At 43.7% G+C, this 21,934-nt stretch overlaps 1 protein-coding gene across 1 annotated transcript in view; it reads right to left on the bottom strand.

Annotated features, from left to right (window-relative positions):
- LOC139746224 (uncharacterized) overlaps window positions 1–21,934 on the bottom strand; it is a 107,656-nt gene that overhangs the window by 36,583 nt on the left and 49,139 nt on the right. Inside the window, exon 2 of the mRNA XM_071657196.1 lies at window positions 2,937–2,992. Within this exon, the coding sequence (XP_071513297.1) occupies window positions 2,937–2,992 (56 nt within the window). The remainder of the gene's footprint in view (window positions 1–2,936; window positions 2,993–21,934) is intronic.

A 21,934-nucleotide genomic window follows, 5' to 3' on the forward strand; every position in this document is an offset into this window, starting at 1 on the left:
ACTTAAAAATAACATACTTCAGCAAGACACACACATATGAAATGTTACTGCTGGAGTATATTTTCAACAGATATAAACATGAAAAGGTTCAATAATTTTTTCTGGTGATAAGGAACTTTCCTTTTTTTTTTTTTTTTTTTAATTTTCCAAAAGAAGGAACAGAGAAGGGGGCCAGGTGAGGGTATTCCCTCAAAGGCCCAGTCCTCTGTTCTTAACGCTACCTCGCTATCGCGGGAAATGGCGAATAGTATAAAAAAAAAAAAAAAAGGAACTTTCCTGTAATTCTATACCTAGGTGAAATAGAAATATATACAAGTCACTGCTGAAACAGAGCAGAAGCAAAAAGTAGGGTTTTATGGATCACATTCACTACCTACCTTTTTGGGGATTATATGTTCTAAAAATTTCTATGGCGACAGCATTAGTACTTGTGGTATTATAAAGGACAAAATTACTTTTTTGTTTTTACATTTCCTTATGTTAACTGAGACAGCAAGGGCATACTAAATGCCCTATCAAAGCCACCTATTAATGCTACGATGGTTTTGGTGCATTACACATGACAGCAAGAGACTGAGTGTGAATGAATGTGGCCTTTTTTGTCTGTTTTCCTGGCACTACCTTGCTACAGCAGGGGATAGCAATGCTGTCTCCTGTGGAGTTGGGTAGTGCCGGGAATGTATGAAGGCAAGCAAGTATGAATCTCTACATGTATATATATCTATATGTCCATGTATGTGTATGTATATGTATGTATGTATGTATATGCTTATATGTATATGTGTATGTGTGGGCATTTATGTATAGATGTGTGTATATGAGAGGATGGGCCATTCTTCATCCATTTCCTGGAAATACCTTGCTGATGCGGGAAACAGCGATCAAATATAATAAATATAAATAAATTCTATTTATCTATTACACTTAGTCGCTGTCTCCTGCATTAGCGCACGGAAACAGATGAAAGAATGACCCAACCCACCCATATACACATGTATATGTATAGACGCCCACACAAGCACATATACATACATACCTATACATTTCAACGTACACATACATATACATATATACACATGTATATATCCATACTTGCTGCCTTCATCCAGAATATACCCGTCACCATCCTGCCACACATGAAATGGCACCCACCTCCCCTTGCAAGCGTGCGAGGGAGCACTAGGAAAACACAACAAAAGGCCACATTTGTTCACACTCATTCTCTAGCTGTCATGTGTAATGCACCAAAATCATGATTCCCTTTCCACATCCAGGCCCCCAAAAACTTTCCATGGTTTATCCCAGACACTTCACATGCCCTGGTTCAATCCAATGATAGCACGTTGACCCCAGCATACCACATCGTTCCAATTCACTCTATTCCTTGCACGCCTTTCACCCTCCTGTGTGTTCAGGCCCCGAGCACTCAAAATCTTTTTCACTCCATCCTTCCACCTCCAATTTGGTCGACCACTTCTCCTCATTCCCTCTATCTATGACATATATATCCTCTTTGTCAATCTTTCCTGACTCATTCTCTCCATGTGACCAAACCATTTCAATACACCCTCTTCTGCTCTCTCAAATAAACTCTTTTTATTACCACACATCTCTCTTACCCTTTCATTACTTACTCGGTCAAACCACCTCACACCACATATTGTCCTCAAACATTTCATTTCCAACACATCTACCCTCCTCCACACACCTCTATCTATAGCCCACGCCTCACAACCACACAACATTGCTGGAACCACTATTCCTTCAAACATACCCATTTTTGCTCTCCAAGATAAAGTTCTCACCTTCCACACATTTTTTAATGCTCCCAGAACCTTCGCCCCCTCCCCCACCCTGTGACTCACTTACACTTACATGGTTCCATCCGCTGCTAAATCCACTCCCAGATATCTGACACACTTCACTTCCTTCAGTTTTTCTCCATTCAAACTTACATCCCAATTAACTTGTCCCTCAATCCTACTGAACCTAATAACCTTGCTCTTTTTCACATTTACTCTCAGCTTTCTTCTTTCACACACTTCACCAAACTCAGTCACCAACTTGTGCAGTTTCTCACCCAAATCATCCACAAGCACTATATCATCAACGAACAAAAACTGACTCATTTCCCAAGCCCTCTCATCCATAACAGACTGTATACTTGCCCCTCTATCCAAAACTCTTGCATTCAACTCCCTAACCACCCCATCCATAGACAAATTAAACAATCATGGAGACATCATGCATCCCTGCAGCAAACCGACTTTCACTGGGAACCAATCACTTTACTCTCTGTTTATCTACCTGGATGTGGAAAGGGAGCTGTGCTTTCAGTGCACGGATGTGACCTTTGTTGTCTTTTCCTAGCGCTACCTCGCGCTCACGCGGGGGAAGGGGGGTGACATTTCATGTGTGGCGGGGTGGCGGTTAGAATGGATGAAGGCAGCATGTATGAATATATACATGTGTATATATGTATATGTCTGTATACGTTGAAATGTATAGGCATGTATATGTGCGTGTGTGGGTGGGTTGGGCCATTCTTTCGTCTGTTCCCCTGCGCTACCTCGCTAACAAGGGAGACAGCAACAAAATAAATATATGTATAAAAAAAATAAAACATTATAACACGATATATCTCGGCTGCAAGGGAGGTCAGGCGATTTCCGTAGCTTCTGATTATTCATGAAAAGTGTTTCACATGTGTGTATGACTGTCTTTAACTATCCCAACATTTTCCCTGATACTTATATCCCACACCAGTATTACCTGATACAATTTTGCATATGAATTTCTCCAATGAACGCCGCTCTGCTTCTCTTATTGTCAAAGCTTACATTCATTAAATATCGACACTGTTAACACGCCAATAGTAGTCAGTACTTTACACTCACAAACTATTGCATTCATACCAAGAACAGAACACAACTTACGTCATAAAAGGGAAACCTGTAGGGGACTTCAGAAGGCATTCTTCGGCTCTGGTTCCCTGCAAAAGAAAACTATATTTACTTTCCCATATTATATAACTTTTAAGAATCAGTCTCTACTGAAACTTCTAACTAGATAATGTTTGCAATATAAAACTATATGTATCCTTTAAAGTATATTCATTACGGAAAAAAATATGAATGCCTATAGAAACATGGTGTGTTAAATCTTTCCAGAATCTTATCTTTATCCAGTTCTCTTAAATTATTCTGGTGGGAGTATGGACTATAATACTTAAAGTGACACAGCAGAACACCTAGATGGTAGATGAAGATGTAATATCAGCTGACAGACCCTATATTAGGAGGTTTCACTACTATTTTCTGTTCTGGGTTAATGAAACATACGTGTCCATTTCACTGAACAGATTCTCCATACTGCGTATGGTAAACCACATTTGTAATCTCTGGAAAAAAATAAATACATATATATAATTAAACTCGCCCATTTGCTTCATATTCCACACCAATCAACCTATTACACCACCATCATATTCATCATACACTCCCAGTACTTAATTTGAGGCTCATGCAACTTCGTACTCTAGTATATTACACTAATTCATCCATGAATTTGTTCTATCACTCTCATATATACTTCACTTAACTGTACTTTGGATATATGCAAATTATCACTTACGTCCCTATCTAAAGAGTTAATAATTAAGTTTCATTCTATTACCTTCGGAAACTAATGTAGTTCAATGTATCATGTGCTGTGGACTAATGAAAGCTCTTCTTCCCTCAGAGTGTTAAGTACTTGCCTCCAATCCTACAAAGGATGTCAGCCTTTTAACAGCTTCAACTCCAAACTACGACACAGCTCGGCCATTATCTGGTGCCCCTTAAGATTACACATGCCACATTAATCACTTGTTGCAAGGCTTATTCATGTTAGCCCAGTATGCCATCAACCATACGGCAACAGAGAAGTTTATTAAAAGGAAATACATAATAAGAAGCATATCGTATACGTAATAAGGACTGTAAAAAGAAAGAAAAAAGGACGAAGTTATACAGATTATTAGGCTCGGGTGGTAAATATGAATGTGACACATGGCAACTGTAGAGGGTCATTATATTGCCAATTTCGCTTTAATTCGCGTCTAACATATCCTCAAGGTTTCTTCACACAATCATCCAAGATTATCTGGTTAATTTTCGAACTCAAGTAAAAGTACCTTAGCCTAACTTATCTGGAAAAAAGACCAAACACTGTAAAAATGTAGTCATAAGCGACGGCATTTAATGTTATACAAAGTCGAAGACAAGCAACTTCATGTTTCCTTATCTTCAAAAGCAAAGAAAAAATCACTGTTTAATGGCTGCCTAAATACGTAAAACGGTTAATTTTCATTGGAAATTGGATCACTGAATATATATATATATATATATATATATATATATATATATATATATATTCGACATTTAGTTCAATTTCATGTTCCACAACACTGGCACAAGACCAGTCTTCAATATCAAATTTACAATATCCATTGACGTACGGCAATACATGCCAAACAGCTCCTTTCCCATCGATCATCACAAACCACTTAATACTGATCCACAAATCAGTGATGGGCACGGAAAATGGGGAAAATCCACCTACCCTCAAGGCAAGGCCATTATCACCATCTTTGCGTACATGTAGTGGGGAACACGCACACACATTTCCACAGCTCTTCAAAACTATTCATTAAATCATATATTCTCTGTGTCTGCTCCACAACACCCGCCATTATGTGGACTGTAGAAACCAGCACATGTAAGTGATGTGTAATATTCTATCAGTCTTTTCCTTGTTGAGATGTGGAGGACGCCTGAGTTGCCGGTTACCTAATATGACACACGTCTGTATAAACGCAGTTAACAATTGTAACACCATAATACCGAGTGAAAACATCGAAAAGAATGAATACATTTTTAAAATCTAGTTGTTATTCAAGGTATTAAACACGTTCTGGCTTAAAAATATCGAGGAAGTTTAGCTTGGCAACAGAGAGATCAACTCCCAATACCGTCATGTCTGACTTGTGACGTCAGGCGGGCTCATCCACAGCACCACATATACGCATTCTCCCTCTGGCCACCATGCCTAGAGATCTGCGTAAACAACCACCTACGCCATGATACTCGGTGAACGTCTAAGGAACCGAATCCTCAAACCAGGCAAAGACTTTCAATGTTGTTTCTCCTCGCAAAACGTACGAGGAAATATATATCACTAATAGCAACACCACTTACCCTTATAATCTCCTTAGTTGCCAAGGAACTAATAACACCAGCTGACTTGTAAGTGGCTTGTTGGTAGCACAACGAGATGACCTTGAATTGGGGGCATTCAGCTTCCCTTACAGTAAATATAATCTTGTCCAGGAACTTCTCACTCCAAGGACCCCACCCTATCCCTGTTACTGACTGACTGAAGGGCAGTGTTGAAGCTGTAGGAGGTAATGATGATGTAATCTTCACATCTCGCGGTGTGACCAAGTGTCGCTAGCATCGTCACACACACACACACACACACACACACACACACACACACACACACATGTATATATGTGTTTACCAAATGGCGTCCTAGCTTCGTCTCTTCGATGTATATCAACTGACATATTTCTCTCTTGTGTCTCCCCTGATGATGTGATTATTACACGAAAGTGCACTTGGGAGCTTATCGTGTTTCATTTTCCCCGTGGACTCATAGGAATATATATATATATATATATATATATATATATATATATATATATATATATATATATATATATATATATATTATCCCTGGGGGTAGGGGAGAAAGAATACTTCCCACGTATTCCCTGCGTGTCGTAGAAGGCGACTAAAAGGGGAGGGAGCGGGAGGCTGGAAATCCCCCCCTCTCGTTTTTTTTCAATTTTCCAAAAGAAGGTACAGAGAAGGGGGCCAGGTGAGGATATTCCCTCGAAGGCCCAGTCCTCTGTTCTTAACACTACCTCGCTGTCGCGGGAAATGGCGAATAGTACGAAAGAAAAAAGAATATATATATATATATATATATATATATATATATATATATATATATATATATATATATATATATATATATATATGAGAGGCTGACAAAGAGGATATATGTGTCAGAAGTGAGGGAACAAGGAGAATGGGAAGATCAAATTGGTGAGGGAAGGCTGGAATTAAAAAAATATTTTTAGTGATCGGGGCCTGAACGCGCAGGAGGGTGTATGACGAACAAGAGATTGAGCGAACTGGAAAGATGTGGTACACAGGGGTCGACATGTTGTCAATGGACTGAGACAGGGCATGTGAAGCGGCCTGGGGAAACCATGGAAACCTGGTTGTAGATAGCGAGCTGTGGTTTCAGTGCCTTACACATGAGATTATAGAGAATGGATGTGAGTGAATGCGGTCTATCTTCGTCTGTTCCTGGCACTGACGCGGGAAACGGCGATCGCTCACAAAACAACAACGACGAACCTCAGATTATCTGAGATGGCCGGACTCTTTCTTATCTCTCATCTATCACATCCATTATCCTATCAGACAAGACTCGACTCCAGCCGCTCATCCAAGGGAAATTTACATATGAGGCTCAAGGGTCCTTCTGTGGTGTGTTTTGTGTCTCACTTGTCGTCTACAGATGCAAACGGAGAACGGTAGTAGTACCTTCCACTGGGTAGACGAGGTAGACCAGTTGCACATGAAGGGATTCGGGCTCGTCTCCAGCAGCGGCCCCACCAGGCAGGTCCTCAGGCCGCATCACTATCACGGGTGAGGACCTGGGGTTGTTGCTGCGCTCCTGCAGTGCCTCCTGCAGCTCCTCGGGTCTTATGACCAAGGGCGGCGAATTGTGATGCCCTTGCAGGGCCGCCGGCAGCTCAAACACCTGCCTTGTGCCCAAGGACGTCGAACCGGGGTTGCTGTCGAGGGGGTATATCGCTGAGGGCTGTTCCTCGGGACGCAGCTGCGGCGCGCTGCCTGCGGCAGTACCACTCCTGCCGGAGGCGAGGCGCACTGGTGGGTGAGGACCCCTCGTTAAAGCACCAGACTCACGCCCCTTGTACACCATCGTCTCCGGCAGGTTTTGGTTGACGATACTAGGCTCACGCCCCAGGTAGACCATCGTCTCCCGCGGGTCCTGGTTGACGGCACTAGGCTCACCCCCCTGGTACACCATCGTCTCCGGCAGGTTCTGGCTGATGGCGATAGATTCACCCCCCTGCTGCACCAAGGTCTTCAGCAGGTCGTGGCTGACGGCACTAGGCTCACCCCCCTGGTATACCAAGGTCTCCGGCGGGAGGTCGTGGCTGACGGTGTTAGGGTCACCCCCCTGGTATACCAAGGTCCTCAAAAGGTCTTGACTGACGGGGTCATCCTTCTCCTGTAGCGTCAGGCGTCGCTTGGCGGGCAGGGCACAATGGCGACCACGATCGTCCTCCCGCGCCCTCTTCTTGGCCCGTGAACGGAAGATGGTCTCCCTCAGGGCTGTCAGCACGTCCGACCTGCTGCTGGCGGGCTCCTCGCTACTGCACGGCCGGTCATGCACGGTTCTGGTCCCCACTTCGGCGTCATATTGGCGATGATGGGTGTGGGCGGCGAGTCTGGGGTACTGAGGCAAGGGGGTGGCTACGTCACCCTGGGCTCCGGTAAGCTGCTGTGTGGGCGCAGGCGCCGTCATACTGCCCATGAAGTGGTTAGGGATGGTCATGTTGATGCCCGGGGCCACCACCTGCACCACGAAGCGGCCGTTGGCGTCCACTGTGGCGTCCAGAGTGGTGCCAGGCACGTCCTGCAGCGCCCCTCCGGAGAGGTCCTCCAGCGAACCGCTGGCTACTGGCACGGTGGGCGGGGCGGTGGCGGGCGTGAGGGGAGTGTACTGGGGGGTGTCACCGGTCGTGTACTGGAGGGTGTCAACGGTCGTGTACTGGAGGGTGTCACCGGTCGTGTACTGGGTGGTGTCACCGGTCGTGTACTGGATGGTGTCACCGGTTGTGTACTGGGTGGTGTCACCGGTCGTGTACTGGGTGGTGTCACCGGTCGTGTACTGGGTGGTGTCACCGGTCGTGTACACCTCTACTTCGGCGGAGGCCAAGGGCACCTCCCCAGGCATGGGCACCTCCACCTTCTCCTCCTCACACAGTGCTACGGCCTCCGACATCATCATGGGTGGGGTGTTGACCTCCGAGCGGCTGTCGTAACCCGTCAGCACCTGGTAGGTGGCGCCGCTCCCGTCCTCCGCCCCTGCGGGAGGAGTCTCAAACATCTCCAGCGCTTGTTGTGACGTGATGACGAGGTTATCCTCGTCCAAGGTGAAGAACGAAATGTCTGGCATGCCCTCCGCCGTCGCCTCGCCTCCGTCCGACGGTGCGATCACCGTCTTTTCGTGGGGGTCGCCCATCTGTCTATACCCACGATCCCCAAGCACAGTCTGGGGGTCCGCGAGGGCCGGGGCGTAACGTTGATCCTTCGCGGACACTGGCGGGGTTGGCGAATCCTGCGGCAGACCAGGGGAAGGAAGATCCTGCATCTCCTCCACGTTCACGGCAGCCACGGCGGCGCTCAAGATCTGATCCAGCTGCATCTTCTCGTCCTCTGGTCTTCAGGACACTACTACTGCTGTTGTCCTCAACGTTCCAGCTCACCTGGGTGGTTTGGACGAACATCAACAGGCTGTACTCGTCAACGGGCCCATTCAACACCCTCAGAGTCTACTTTATCTGGCGCACAGACTTAAAAAATCTAGACGTCTTGGTCTCAAGTGTCACGGAAACCATTCAAGGCCTATGAGTCTGATCATGTGAGGCTTCAGTTCACCTGAGCCCAACTGCTATGATGAAAACACTCCCGTACAAACCATATTTGCAAATTCTTTTCGCTGTTCAAATTAGGGAGTTCCTTAGCGCGCTTTTTCCCCGGCGCGACGCACTCCAAATCCGTCCGACAAGTGTTTGGTACAGGCTGGCATCACAATGGCCAGGACTGGAGCCCCCTCGGGTCAAGCGGCGTTGGAACAGGTTCCAGCTGCCAAAAATCTATACCTTCACCATTCCTCTCACGCCGTAAACACCCCTAAACTTCCTCATTTATTCTTCAAAATCTTAACCGAGGAACTTAACAACTGTTTCTCTACGACCTAAAAAGTTTGAGTCTCCCTTATGATGGCGACGGACGTTTTCCTGTCCGGGTAGAACATCTGGCAACTGAAAACCATAACAGGGCAGCGATTGGCTGAGCCCGAGAGTACCCCAGGAGCGATGGCCCATACAAAGAAAATACGAATCTTGGCATGCAATGACCTCTTGTGACATTTATATATATATATATATATATATATATATATATATATATATATATATATATATATATATATAACAGGATCAGTGATGCGCGTGAAGTTCTCATATAACCAAGGGTTAAAGTGTAGAACGTACAAATGAACTAAAAACTTTATAACAAAATGATATATCCATAGGTGAAACACGAATTTCTCCTCAAGGAAATGAATGTATGTAATCAATTACCTATTTGGAATGTATCTATTGCGCTACATTTTTTTTTTCAAACTGTGCCGTCTGCATTTACTGGTTCCTCATTCACTCTTTCCCATTCATCCAAATGTACTTCTTCACGTCCTCTTCTTCAGTTGTATGTTCTGGCCTCTCGTTGTTTGTCTATCTCTGTATCTTTCGGATTTAAAATTATGTAACTAAAGGGAAATACTTGAGTCAAGCTTAATCATATACTCACAAGATAGAATGTATATCATACTAAAATCTTATGTTACCACGGAACTGCATACGCAGTTTAATCCTTCCATAATAATTCATATAAATCCACATATAACAACATACATTCTGTACTAATTCGTATGTCCAGCCATATCCATTAATATGTCTAATCATAATAGCTGACTGAAATTCGCTGTATAGTTGTATATACATCAATTCATAGTCATACATATCAAGTCATTAGTATACATCTATGTATCCAGCTGGGGGTAGCGTTAGTTCCATGAAACAAAAGAGAATTCATTTATTTTTCTTTAACGAAAACTGACCATGTAATCAAGGAGCAAGACACAAACTAGGTTACACAGGATTTTGAACTGTATGTAATATTACATTATTGTGGCATCGAAGCTGTGCAGTGGGTAGAACGGAGCGAACACGTTCCACACATCCATTACTTTCTGATGATGAAAATATACACCATGTTTGAAACGTCCAAAGTTAAATGGTAGTGGATATAAATGCACGTAATTCTATACCAACATTTTCTTTACAAATATCTATAATTCTTGCATTAAATCCCCCTGAGTAAACTATTTTTCTTCCAGTACGCAGACTATTTTAGTTTCTACAGTGAGAAACGTGTAAGTAAAAATTAAAACATAAAAAACGTTAATGGTTGAGAAAAAAACGTTTCACACTGCCACAAACCTTTTACACAGCCACAAACGTTTTCCACTGCCACAACAACACACGTGAGCGATCCTGCCTGTACAGAATCAAACCTTCCACAATGTTTTACGTAAATCAGGACGAAAATACATTTCTCTCTCTCTCCCCCCTTCCCCCAACTGGTATCAATCAGATACTAAGAATGGGTCATCCTTTTCACAAATAACTGCACTCAAGTCTGCGTGCAGCAAAGCTTGAGTATCAAATGAGAGTACGAGAACAGGCATTTTATTAGTCTCGCTTGTAACAACGAGTATACGCGATACCGAATATATATTCTCACTCCTAACGGAAAGGAAAAAAAAAAAAGGTTATTTATCTCCTGTGTTGACGTCTTGACAAAGCTTCCCAAGCCAGTGTGGCAAAGAAAATACTCAAGACTTCACTGTCCCCCTCCCGCTGTGCCACAACTGTCTTGCAGGCAATGAGCAATGCTCTGTATTGAGGACTTCACAACGCACACTTTTGGGAGCCATATTTCCATGTTACCAGCCTAGCCCCTCACCTGACACCCTCCCCCCCTCCCTCCTCCCCCCACATCCCCTGCTCATAATTGGGAATGCAATTGGATGAAATGTGTGTGTGTGTGTGTGTGTGTGTGTGTACTGCAAGACCACAATTATTTAGCCCCATTTTTTTTTTTTCATTTTTAGTCTGCTTACAAACTCCCACGTACAATTTGTAGATTAAGCTGTTTTGTTGCTAGCAATTCGTGTGGGTGAACTAGGCTTGGCTTGCTGAAATAATAATAATAATAATAATAATAATAATAATAATAATAATAATAATAACAACAATAATATTAACTGGGGTGAAATGAATGAAAATATGACATTATTTTCCACATCTCCCTTTGTTTTAACTATATTTGGGAGCATATATAACATGGTATATGCATAACTACGCCTAACCTTACGCCCAAAATCTTTAACAAGATCCAGTTATCAAATAATAATAATAATAATAATAATATTCAGCAAAACATGAGGGGAGGGTAATATCTTTTGTTTAAGTACAATTAAAATCGCAGAGCAAATGTATTACTCAGTGGCGTTCGCCAAACATTGCCTTTGTCGCTTTACAAAATATCTCTGTGTCAAAGTAAGCAGAAAGTCTCATACAGAATATATATATATATATATATATATATATATATATATATATATATATATATATATATATTATGTTGAAGGCTCCAATCACAGAGGATACCTCACAGAAGCCTAACTTTAAATGAAATTGAAAAAGGGCTCGAGACATAAAAAAAAGGAAAAATCAGTTTAAAAAAAAGGTAAAAATTAACCATTTCGAGTCACTAACATACAACAGAAAAATAACCTGAGTCGGAGGATAACTATGATCAAAATCACAACAGGAATCGTACACACGTGAGAAACATGATTATATTTCCCTAAGACAACCTAAAGACACATACAGTATGCATTTCAGGCGCTGCAGAATACAAGTACCTGCTTACTTACCGTCAGTACTGAAAGGTAATTATTCTAACCCCCCCAAAAAAAGAAAAAAAAAACCTGTTTTACATTACCATTAGCATTACAATATGATTGTTCATAACTGGAATGCGGAATTACAAATTTTTTTTGGTCTATATTATTATATTTCCTGACGTCGATACATAATTATTACCAGGGTTCAATGTAAAATGAAACGATACAGTCCCTCGGAAATATAAATATATCTCTATATATATATATCAAACTGTTCAACTGATTTACACACTAAGTTCTACTGATTCATTTACAATCATATTAGCCTCACCAACTTCCTACACCACTAACGTAAACCTAATACAACATCATAAAGATTTTCTTTATTTTTTTTTTTGTCTCAAAATATCATAAATCTATTTTCCATTGAAATCAGCGGTCACAAATATATTCTTTCTTCCCGACATAACTCCTTCACTCAACTTGAGTAAATGAATTTCGCATCAGCATCACATCAAAGGCACTAGGATAAATTTCTTTACCTACCATGGGTTCTTAGCCTACCACTCTTTGCTCTAAGTTTTCCCCCCCAAGGTCTTCTAAGCGAGTCCAAAGCTGCCTCACATTCCTTAAAGCCAGTCAGCATTTATAACAATGAATTGTTGTCACGCAATAAATATGACAAAACTGACAGTGGCGAAAAAAAGAAAAGAAAGAAAAAAAAACTGGCTGTCCTCCGCTTCGACTCATTTCCTTTAACGTTAGTTAATACTACGCTACTACTGGGGCAGGTTTAAGGGAAATATATTTTTCCATGACGCTGCTACAGAGCAGGTCTGAAACCAATTTATTCTTCTACGCTACAGAGTAGGTCTGAAACCAATTTATTCTTCTACGCTACAGGGCAGGTCTGAAACCAATTTATTCTACGCGACAGAGTAGGTCTGAAACCAAGTTATTCTTCTACGCTACAGGGCAGGTCTGACACCAATTTATTCTTCTACGCTACAGAGCAGGTCTGACACCAATTTATTCTTCTACGCTACAGAGCAGGTCTGACACCAATTTATTCTTCCCCTACGCTACGCATTAAGTCTGAAGCAAATGTATTCTTGTATTATAAAGCGTATTATTGTATTATAAAGTGTCCAGATTCAACACGTATGATCATTACTCCATTAAGTATATAACTTATTACTAGATGATAATATCAACCCAATAAACAAGTAATGCATTACTCAGATGTTAAGACATGGAGTGCAAACAACACCAATGATACATGGAGACATAATACAAGGAAAACCTGACACGCTCATACAAGCAAGAGAATGGTGTATATGTATACTAATCAGCGAACACACAAACAAATCCATCTTCACTTCATCAATATTCAAAATTCTTGTATACAAAAGCCTTTCCTTTTTTTTTTTTTTTTTTTTTACACGAGATGGTCTTGATTGGGGGGACTGTTCTGCATGAGGTGACAAAAAGACCATAAGTACGAAGAGAAGGACCTATTACTGAGGAAGGGCGGGGTGCGTGCGTGTGGGAAGGGCGGCAGGAGGAGATTACGCACTCCCCCGCTGGGCGCCGCGGACCCGTAGACGTGGCGTGTGCCGAGGGCGTGTCTGGCGGGCAGGGGTGGGTGGGAGCCGCGCTCTCTGCGGCAGGGTACCAGGACACTGCTGGTACGGGAAGTGACGTTGCAGAGGCACTAGGGAGGGTGTCGGACAGGGTTGGAGGGAGGAGGAGGAGGAGGAGGAGCGGTGGGTGGGTGGCGTTGTTGTACCAGCAAGCAACACGGTAGGTGCTCACCTACCATCGCCATCCTCGAGTGGTAGCCACAGCTATTGACGAGGGGGGCGCCTGGTTTCCCTCCATCCCTCGTTGTCCCGTGCAGGTTAAAAGTCATCCTCAAGGCTACATGCAGAACCCCGAACCTTAAGTGTAGGAGTGTGAATGGCCTTCGTCTCTCCCCCCTCACCTCCCCCGCTAAACCTCCTCCTCCTCCTCCCTCCTCCAGGACCGACCGACACTCCCAACAGCCCTCGACCCCTAAGGGCAACACGCCACGTCTGCGCCCCCGCTGCTAGGCTAGGCTAGGTCTCATGTAACCTTGATGACCAGGGTTCGGATCCCCTCCCCCTCTCCCATCCTCAGCGAGAGGGGGGACTAACTTGAGAATACGCGCGACCAGATTTTTGCCCAAGGGGAAGGAGGTCCAGCGCGTAGCGCTCACCGTAGGAAAACCTCAAATCACGACGAACGAGAGGCGTTAAGATACGCGTGTTGGCAAGTGCCACGCATGCGAGATGGAGGGAGTGTATTTTGCCTGTGGATTGAGGCCAGAAAGGGCTACGTAGACAGCTCACCTGGGTCAAAGGAGCGACACTAGATAGCCTCTGAAGTGGTGGCTGGCTGGCTGGCTCGCTTGCGTAACCCGTTACTAGACTTCCCGATAACCCAGGGCACTGTTACTACCGACTTAGAGAGAGAGAGAGAGAGAGAGAGAGAGAGAGAGAGAGAGAGAGAGAGAGAGAGAGAGAGAGAGAGAAGGTGGTCTGGGGAGGGAGTCTGTCGGAGGCCTGGAAGGGAAGGATGACTTTGGAGGGTAGGAAAGGGAAGAGATATTTGGAGGATAGGGAGGGAAGGATTTCTTGGAGGGCAGAAAGGGAAGGATTTCCTGGAGTGCAGGAAGGGAAGGATTTCTTGGAGGGCAGAAAGGGAAGGATTTCCTGGAGGGCAGGAAGGGAAGGGATATTTGGAGGGCAGAAAGGGAAGGGATATTTGGAGGGTAGGGAGGGAAAGATTACTTGGAGGGCAGAAAGGGAAGGATTTCTTGGAGGGTAGGGAGGGAAAAGATATTTGGAGGGTAGGGAGGGAAGGACTACTTGGAGGGCAGGAAGGGAAGGATTTCCTGGAGGGCAGGAAGGGAAGGGATATTTGGAGGGCAGGAAGGGAAGGGATATTTGGAGGGTAGGAAGGGAAAGACTACTTGGAGGGCAGGAAGGGAAGTTTCGGTTGGATGGTTGGTGGGAGAGATTCAGATGGAGGGAAAGATCCACCTGGAAGGCAGGAATCCTGGTCGTTGGGAGGGCTATCGCTACAGTTCACCAGAGTCAAAACAGCCTCATTCACTCTCGTGCAAAACACAGCAACACGAACGCTTGCTTCATAGAGACAAGCCATTCAAGCGAAAAAAAAAACTTTTTTTTTTCGTTCGCTCATAAATAACTCGCTGGTAATAACATACGCCAGGACCTGCCTCCGCTCCCGAGTACTGTCTATGGTGTAATTTCTGCTGGTGTCGTGTGAGGCAGAGTGGAATGTTGTGGACGTGGCCACGTGCTCCAGGGCTCCTGCGAATTTGTTATGGTGTGTCTGAGTGTGTGTGTGTGCGTGTGTGTGTGTGTGTGTGTGTGTGTGTGTGTGTGTGTGTGTGTGTGTTTTACATCTGTATAGTTTTAGGTTTGCTATATATAATCATATATGACTAATTTTGTTTGTAAGTCTCTATGTACATCAACATGTGAACAATCATGTCTATTGTGTACTGCTCTGTGTGTGTGTGTGTGTGTGTGTGTATTACCTAAAGGTAAATACGAGGCAGGATCTCTCATTCCATTGGCCTATAACCATTCTATCTCAAAAAGGGAACTTTATCCCTTGCCTAACATGTCCCGCGGCACCATCTCACAGTTCTACGTTGCCTTCACAGAACATTCAGTCGACGGTCGACTCTGGTCATGTTCAGTGAGGTCTCTCCCACCTCCACTTCCTCACCCAGTATGGTAACTAGATGGCTTGCCTCCCAGCAGTCCTACAGGGGGTGCGCTTGAGCTCGCTCCAAATCCTCGTTCACCTATTTCGTTTCCGTCTATAGAAAAAAAAAAAAAAAAAAAAATTAGACCATTCTCAACCTGCTAGTGCCACATCGCTCTCATTTATACTCTCACAGGGCCTTCGAAAACCCCTTCTGGACCCTCTTTTTTTTTTTTTTTCTAAACGCCCATAAACCCCACGCCCGTCTGGTGACGCCTGCAAATGTAACCCAACTTTTTTAGTCGTCCTCTGTAAGGGATTTTGGGTCATCTTTTGCAGTGGCTTTTGAAGTGGCTACCTCGACATCCTTCAAACCATCTGAAGGGGGGGTCTGGCACAAGTCTTTTCTTACCAAACTTCCTTTCTTTAGCTTTCCTACTTGTGTTTCCTAAAGCATATTTTTTTTTGTTTGCTTCATTCCATGTCCCTCTGGACCCGTTCAACAACGATGGTGTATTCAAAACTCTCTCTCTCTCTGAGTCTCACACATCTTATATTATCACATTCCAACATGCCGCAATTCATCAGACAAAACATGTCTGACATAACCACATCCTTCCCCTCTCTCTCCTTGGACACCCCACATACTGAACGTCACAAACTGTGCTTTCCACGAGGTAGGAGCTGTTCTGTAGAGGTGCTGCAGACATTCCCTTCCAAGCAGCTATTTCACATCTCCAGGGACCTTCGTCCATCACTGTCTAAAGTACTGCTAACATATCGAGAGTGACTCCTCTTCCACCTGTTAACCATAGGGGAACATAATGCCTCCTGTCTCATCCCATCTCCTCCTCTCACCTCCCCTCCCATCTGCCACGGTGCTGCCTCCCTCTGTTCCACGGGGATCATTACGAGTTTGTGTGTGTGTGTCGAGCGTGCGTGTCCCACACACTGACGCTGGCTTCTCGCACTTGGTGTGTGTGTGGGGAGGCACCAACCACACCGGGATTAACCGTAGTAATACCTCCTCCTTTCCAGGGAAAACGAAGGTGTGGCATTCCCCCCTTCGTCCTCTGCCTTTCCCCCCACCACCACAACCCTCCTTCCAGTAAGCTTTCCATTCTTCGAGGTTCGGGGTCACCAAACACACCTTGAGGGGTTGGGATTATATTTCTGTTGCATCTTTTCCTCTTCCATTCTGCTATCTAGCCTTTCTCATCCGGGCTGGCCATGACAAGAATATGCTTTGACCCGTCACGTCGGAGGCTATATATATACTTATAATATATAATATATATATATATATATATATATATATATATATATATATATATATATATATATATATATATATATATATTCCTATGAGTCCACGGGGAAAATGAAACATGATAAGTTCCCAAGTGCACTTTCGTGTAATAATCACATCATCAGGGGAGTCACAAGAGAGAAATACAAGTCAGTTGATATACATCGAAGAGACGTGGCTAGGACGCCATTTGGTAAACATACGATTGTCCACAAGGAAAGTTAAGCACGAAATGTACCAAGCACTTTCATGTATTACCACATCAGTGAAGACGTGAGAAATGTGATATGCGATATCAAACTGAAAAGCTGGGGGGACCCGTGTTTACGATTTTTTTTTTCCTCCTGGCTATCAGCAAATGCTTTGGCCATGGGCACATCCCTTGCCATCTGCCTCCACTGAGGTAAGCCATGGGAAGCCTCAACATCTGGCAAGGCTGCATTATCATTAGTCGACGAATTGGCTAAGTCTCGCTGAAAGAACTTGTATGCAAATTTTAAGGGACGACTTGTTCATGACACATCTTTAATGATCCACCATATGTGGTGCTCTGGTCTATGGGAGGCTAGGTAATATATCGAACCCAAAAGTCCTTTCCACACATGTTTTCCACTTGGGTCACAGTGTTATCGGGACTTTAAGCTGTGTCTCATCTCCATCACTTTGCTTTTTTTTTTTTTTTTAAGTTCAAAGCCATGAACCATGCGATAATTAGGGTTCAACTCCATCAGGCATGCGCGATCTGGGGTTCAACTCCACGCGTTAATAAAGTTTCAACTCCATCAGACATGCGCTATCTAATCAGCTCTGGAGCTTATCTGGAGTATGTTTAGTTTATGTTGTCTTCGCCATTCCTTGTTTCACTCGTGACTTTAAGCATCATCTGCAAACGTGTGTGTGTGTGTGTGTGTGTGTGTGTGTGTGTGATAAGACAAGGGTCAGGAGGCGAAAGCTTTTTGCAATATCGTGCAAGGGAGGTCAGGTATGCTTAGTTGATACAATTTAGGTCACCTCCACATGAGAGGTAGGTAGGTAGCAGGTTAAGCTGTTTAAACATGGCAATCACAACGTTCATAACTCATGCAAAAATAGGCTACGCACAAATAGGCTACTCAAAAATAGGCTACGCACAAATAGGCTACGCACAAATAGGCTACTCAAAAATAGGCTACGCGCAAATAGGCTATTCAAAAATAGGCTACTTAGAAATAAGCTACGCACAAATAGGATACTCAAAAATAGGCTTCTCAGAAATTGGCTACTCAAAAATATGCTACGCACAAATAGGCTACTCAGAAATAAGCTACGCACACATAGGCTACTCAAAAATAGGCTACTCAAAAATTGGCTACTCAAAAATAGGCCACGCAAAAATAGGCTACTCAAAAATAGGCTACGCACAAATAGGCTACCTTCTTTCAAGTCGTTGCTACGTGAGAACGAACTCAATCAACGCCAAGAGTTGGGGCTACGAAGGCTGGGGTGAACGGGTAGGGAGGGAGGGAGTGAGGGAAGACATGTAGAAGGTGGGTGAGGGATACGTCCCTCGTTCTTTCCTCGGACAGCAAAGCTCTGGGATTCTTCTCCTTCTTGTACCGTCTTTCCTTCTTGGTACAACCTTTCCACTTGAAGAGTCTGGTCTACGAAGACCTTAGCAGGTCATATAGATTTCTACATTATTTTTCTAATACATTTCAATTTCCCTTTTAACATGAGATGGTCTCGCCTGTGGTACAATTTCCCCCGCGGCATCATTATATCTATCTATCTATCTATCTATCTACCTATCTATATATATATATATATATATATATATATATGCTACTTTCAGCAATTATTAACTGATACCCATACACTTAACTCCTTGCCGACAAGTTCTTCGATAAAAAAAACTAAAATACCATTCATACAACATGCATTTCTAGGCGGCAAAAAAAAGAAAAAAATAAATAAATTAACGTCTACAAAAAGGAGGAAATACGGCAAAAAGAAGCCGATCACCAAACCGGAACGCACAATATTTTTTTCCAGGTACACCCGCTCACGTCCATACTCCCCCCCTAAGTACGTCAACACTGTCCTAATTCTCCCGTCAGCTGCAACAACAACAACAACAACACTTGAAGGAACCCAATAAATATATCCTTATCTTGCCAGTGATACGAGATAAGAAGACCCATGGAGACGGTCGACGCCGTGTGTCTAAAGGCTACCTGGATATCTCTCACGCACCCCCCCTACACACACACACACACACACACACACACACACACACACACACACACACACACACACACTCACTCACTCCCCACCATCACAGGTTAGCCAGCTTCGCCTGCAACACCATCCCATGTGAATGTGAGTTCCATCAAGTGTTGCTGACCTTCTGTGACCTCCTCTCACGAGAGGTCACCCTAACCCCTTGCACGGAACTCACAATCTAAAGGCGGACGAGACAGTAAGGTGACGGAACACTGGCAAATCCATAATATATATATATATATATATATATATATATATATATATATATATATATATATATATATATATATATAATTGCTTGTTTACAGATCTATCGTTATATAATATACTGTTAACTTTAGGTGCTCATGCTTACCCTTAAATTTAAGTAAACGGAACAAAGATTCGATGAACAACCACGAAAAGTACTATACATCCCATTTAACAATGTATATTCCCAGTTTTCAAAAACAAACAAACAAAAAAAAAGTCTATCAATAAAGTCTAGACAAAATAACATTATCAACAAGAATAGCAACACAAATCCTGTCATTACGTGAAGTCCAAACACACGGTTAGCAAGACATACAGGAAATAAAGCAGTATAATTACATCAACAACAAACCGGTAGTGAAGACGACGAAGACTCATTAAATACACGAAACATCCAGGTGGAGTGATTAAATGTTACTTGAGTCACCCCAACCTACATTTACGAAGCATTGAAGAAAACGTATGAATCCGGTGCTTCCAGTTTGCAGGGCAGACTTGTCTATGTACAATCTCCTCTGACACTTTTTTTTTTTTTTTCAAGGGCAGAAACTAGTATAATCGACCAAGTCATGGGTCGTTTGCAAGATCAATGGGAAGAGCCTTTAAATCAATGCCGACGGAGGTAACAGGAATGGGATGTACGAAGCTCCTCGTACTGGGATTTGATGGATTTAACATACTGGAAATTTGCTCAAGTATCGTGGCAGACAAATATATGACATTTTCTCACATTTCATGATCGCTAAAGCCTCCCCTGCGGACGCCCATGGACCTACATACATATCAATTTATACAAATAAACAAGAGGATAGTAGCGAGTCTGCGAAAAACTGTGGAAAAAGTGACTTCAATAGGCAATGCTAAAATGAGGTAAAATTACTATTTCGAACATCCACTTCTTTGGAAGTTGAAATTATATTCTATCGATTGTTTTTTTTATATATACATGTTTGGCACGATTTTTAATTCAATTTCTAACGGAAATCACTAACTTCTGAGATACCCACTTTATCCAACGATAACAGTGGACCTTGCAAACCTAACCTACCCTAACCTAACCTAAGCAGGGCCTAACGTGACCAATGCACAGGTGTGCTTACCTTAAAACTCACAAGACTCGGAATGATGGTCATCTTGGTCCCTCCTCCTCCTCAATGATGGTCATCTTGATCCCTCCTCCTCCTCCTCAATGGCTGTTGTTTCCAAGATTGTGAGGAGGTCGACCATACTGGCAGTGAGGAAGACCCGGTGTAGAAGCCTCTCCTCGCCCGTAGTGTGTGGCAGAGCAAGCACTGCTTGAGGTAGACAGATAGTGGCTAGGCTGCTGCTCCACTCAACTCTTAAATGAGCTAGACTGCTTCAGTCAACCCTGAATTGGGCTAGGCTGCTTCAGTCAACCCTGAATTGGGCTGGGCTGCTTTTGTTGCTAGGCCGCTTCAGTCATCCGTTAATGGGGCTCGGCTGTTTCAGTCAACCCTGAATTGGGCTAGGCTGCTTCAGTCAACCCTTAATGAGGCTAGGCTGCTTCAGTCAACCCATAATGTGGCTAGGCTGCTTCAGTCAACCCATATGTGGCTAGGCTGCTTCAGTCAACCCATAATGGGGCGAGGCTGTTTCAATCAACCCTTATTGAGCTAGGCTGTTTCAGTCAACCCTTAACATCCTTCCACAAACGCTGGACATTCTTTGTTGGAGTTACGTGGATCAACAAAATTCTTGGAGAGTTGTTGACCACAAGATGGCCATGCATCCGTGTGGATCTTCCCAGGCCGCTGTCACAGACTGACTGCCTGTGGCTCACAGAGGTCGTCCCTGGATGTAGTATACACTGCTGGATTTTAGAAGAACCAATGTAGCGGCGTCGCGTTGATGGCCAACAGCTTCTACGAGAGCAATGGCGTGCTGGGACTGCCTCCCAGATGCCACAATAGAACACAGCCTCTCTCGTACTGCCTCTTTCCAAATGGCGACTGGTCGATTTCCACACCAGTACAAGGGCCTCCCACTGGCTGTCGAAGGTCAAAACCGACAGTATCACGTCACTTCCGAAGAGAAACTGCGCCAGTGGGAGGCGGGTTCAGGCACTTGACGATGGTTGGGTGATCCCAGACTTTAAGAATAGCCAACGATCCACAACGAAATACAGTTTCCACAACACCAGATGTGCACAATCGACAAATGTTCCTTTAAATATGCGACACTTGATAACTACACTTTTTCCTTTCCTTGCACTTGGTAATAATAACTCTTTTTCTACCACAGAACCAAATATTCTATCTTTTCTACCACAGAACCAAATATGTTCATTATTCCCGTCACTGGAACGCTGGTTCACGCTCGACACAATCCGATACACTAGAGAGAACACTGCGTTCTTGAAGAAATTTCCACACGTTGCCATCTTTACCTCAAATACTTAATATGAAATCTAGCGACATTCTCGGG

Source organism: Panulirus ornatus, chromosome 64 (genome assembly GCF_036320965.1).
Source record: "Panulirus ornatus isolate Po-2019 chromosome 64, ASM3632096v1, whole genome shotgun sequence".
Classification (NCBI taxonomy): domain Eukaryota; kingdom Metazoa; phylum Arthropoda; class Malacostraca; order Decapoda; family Palinuridae; genus Panulirus; species Panulirus ornatus.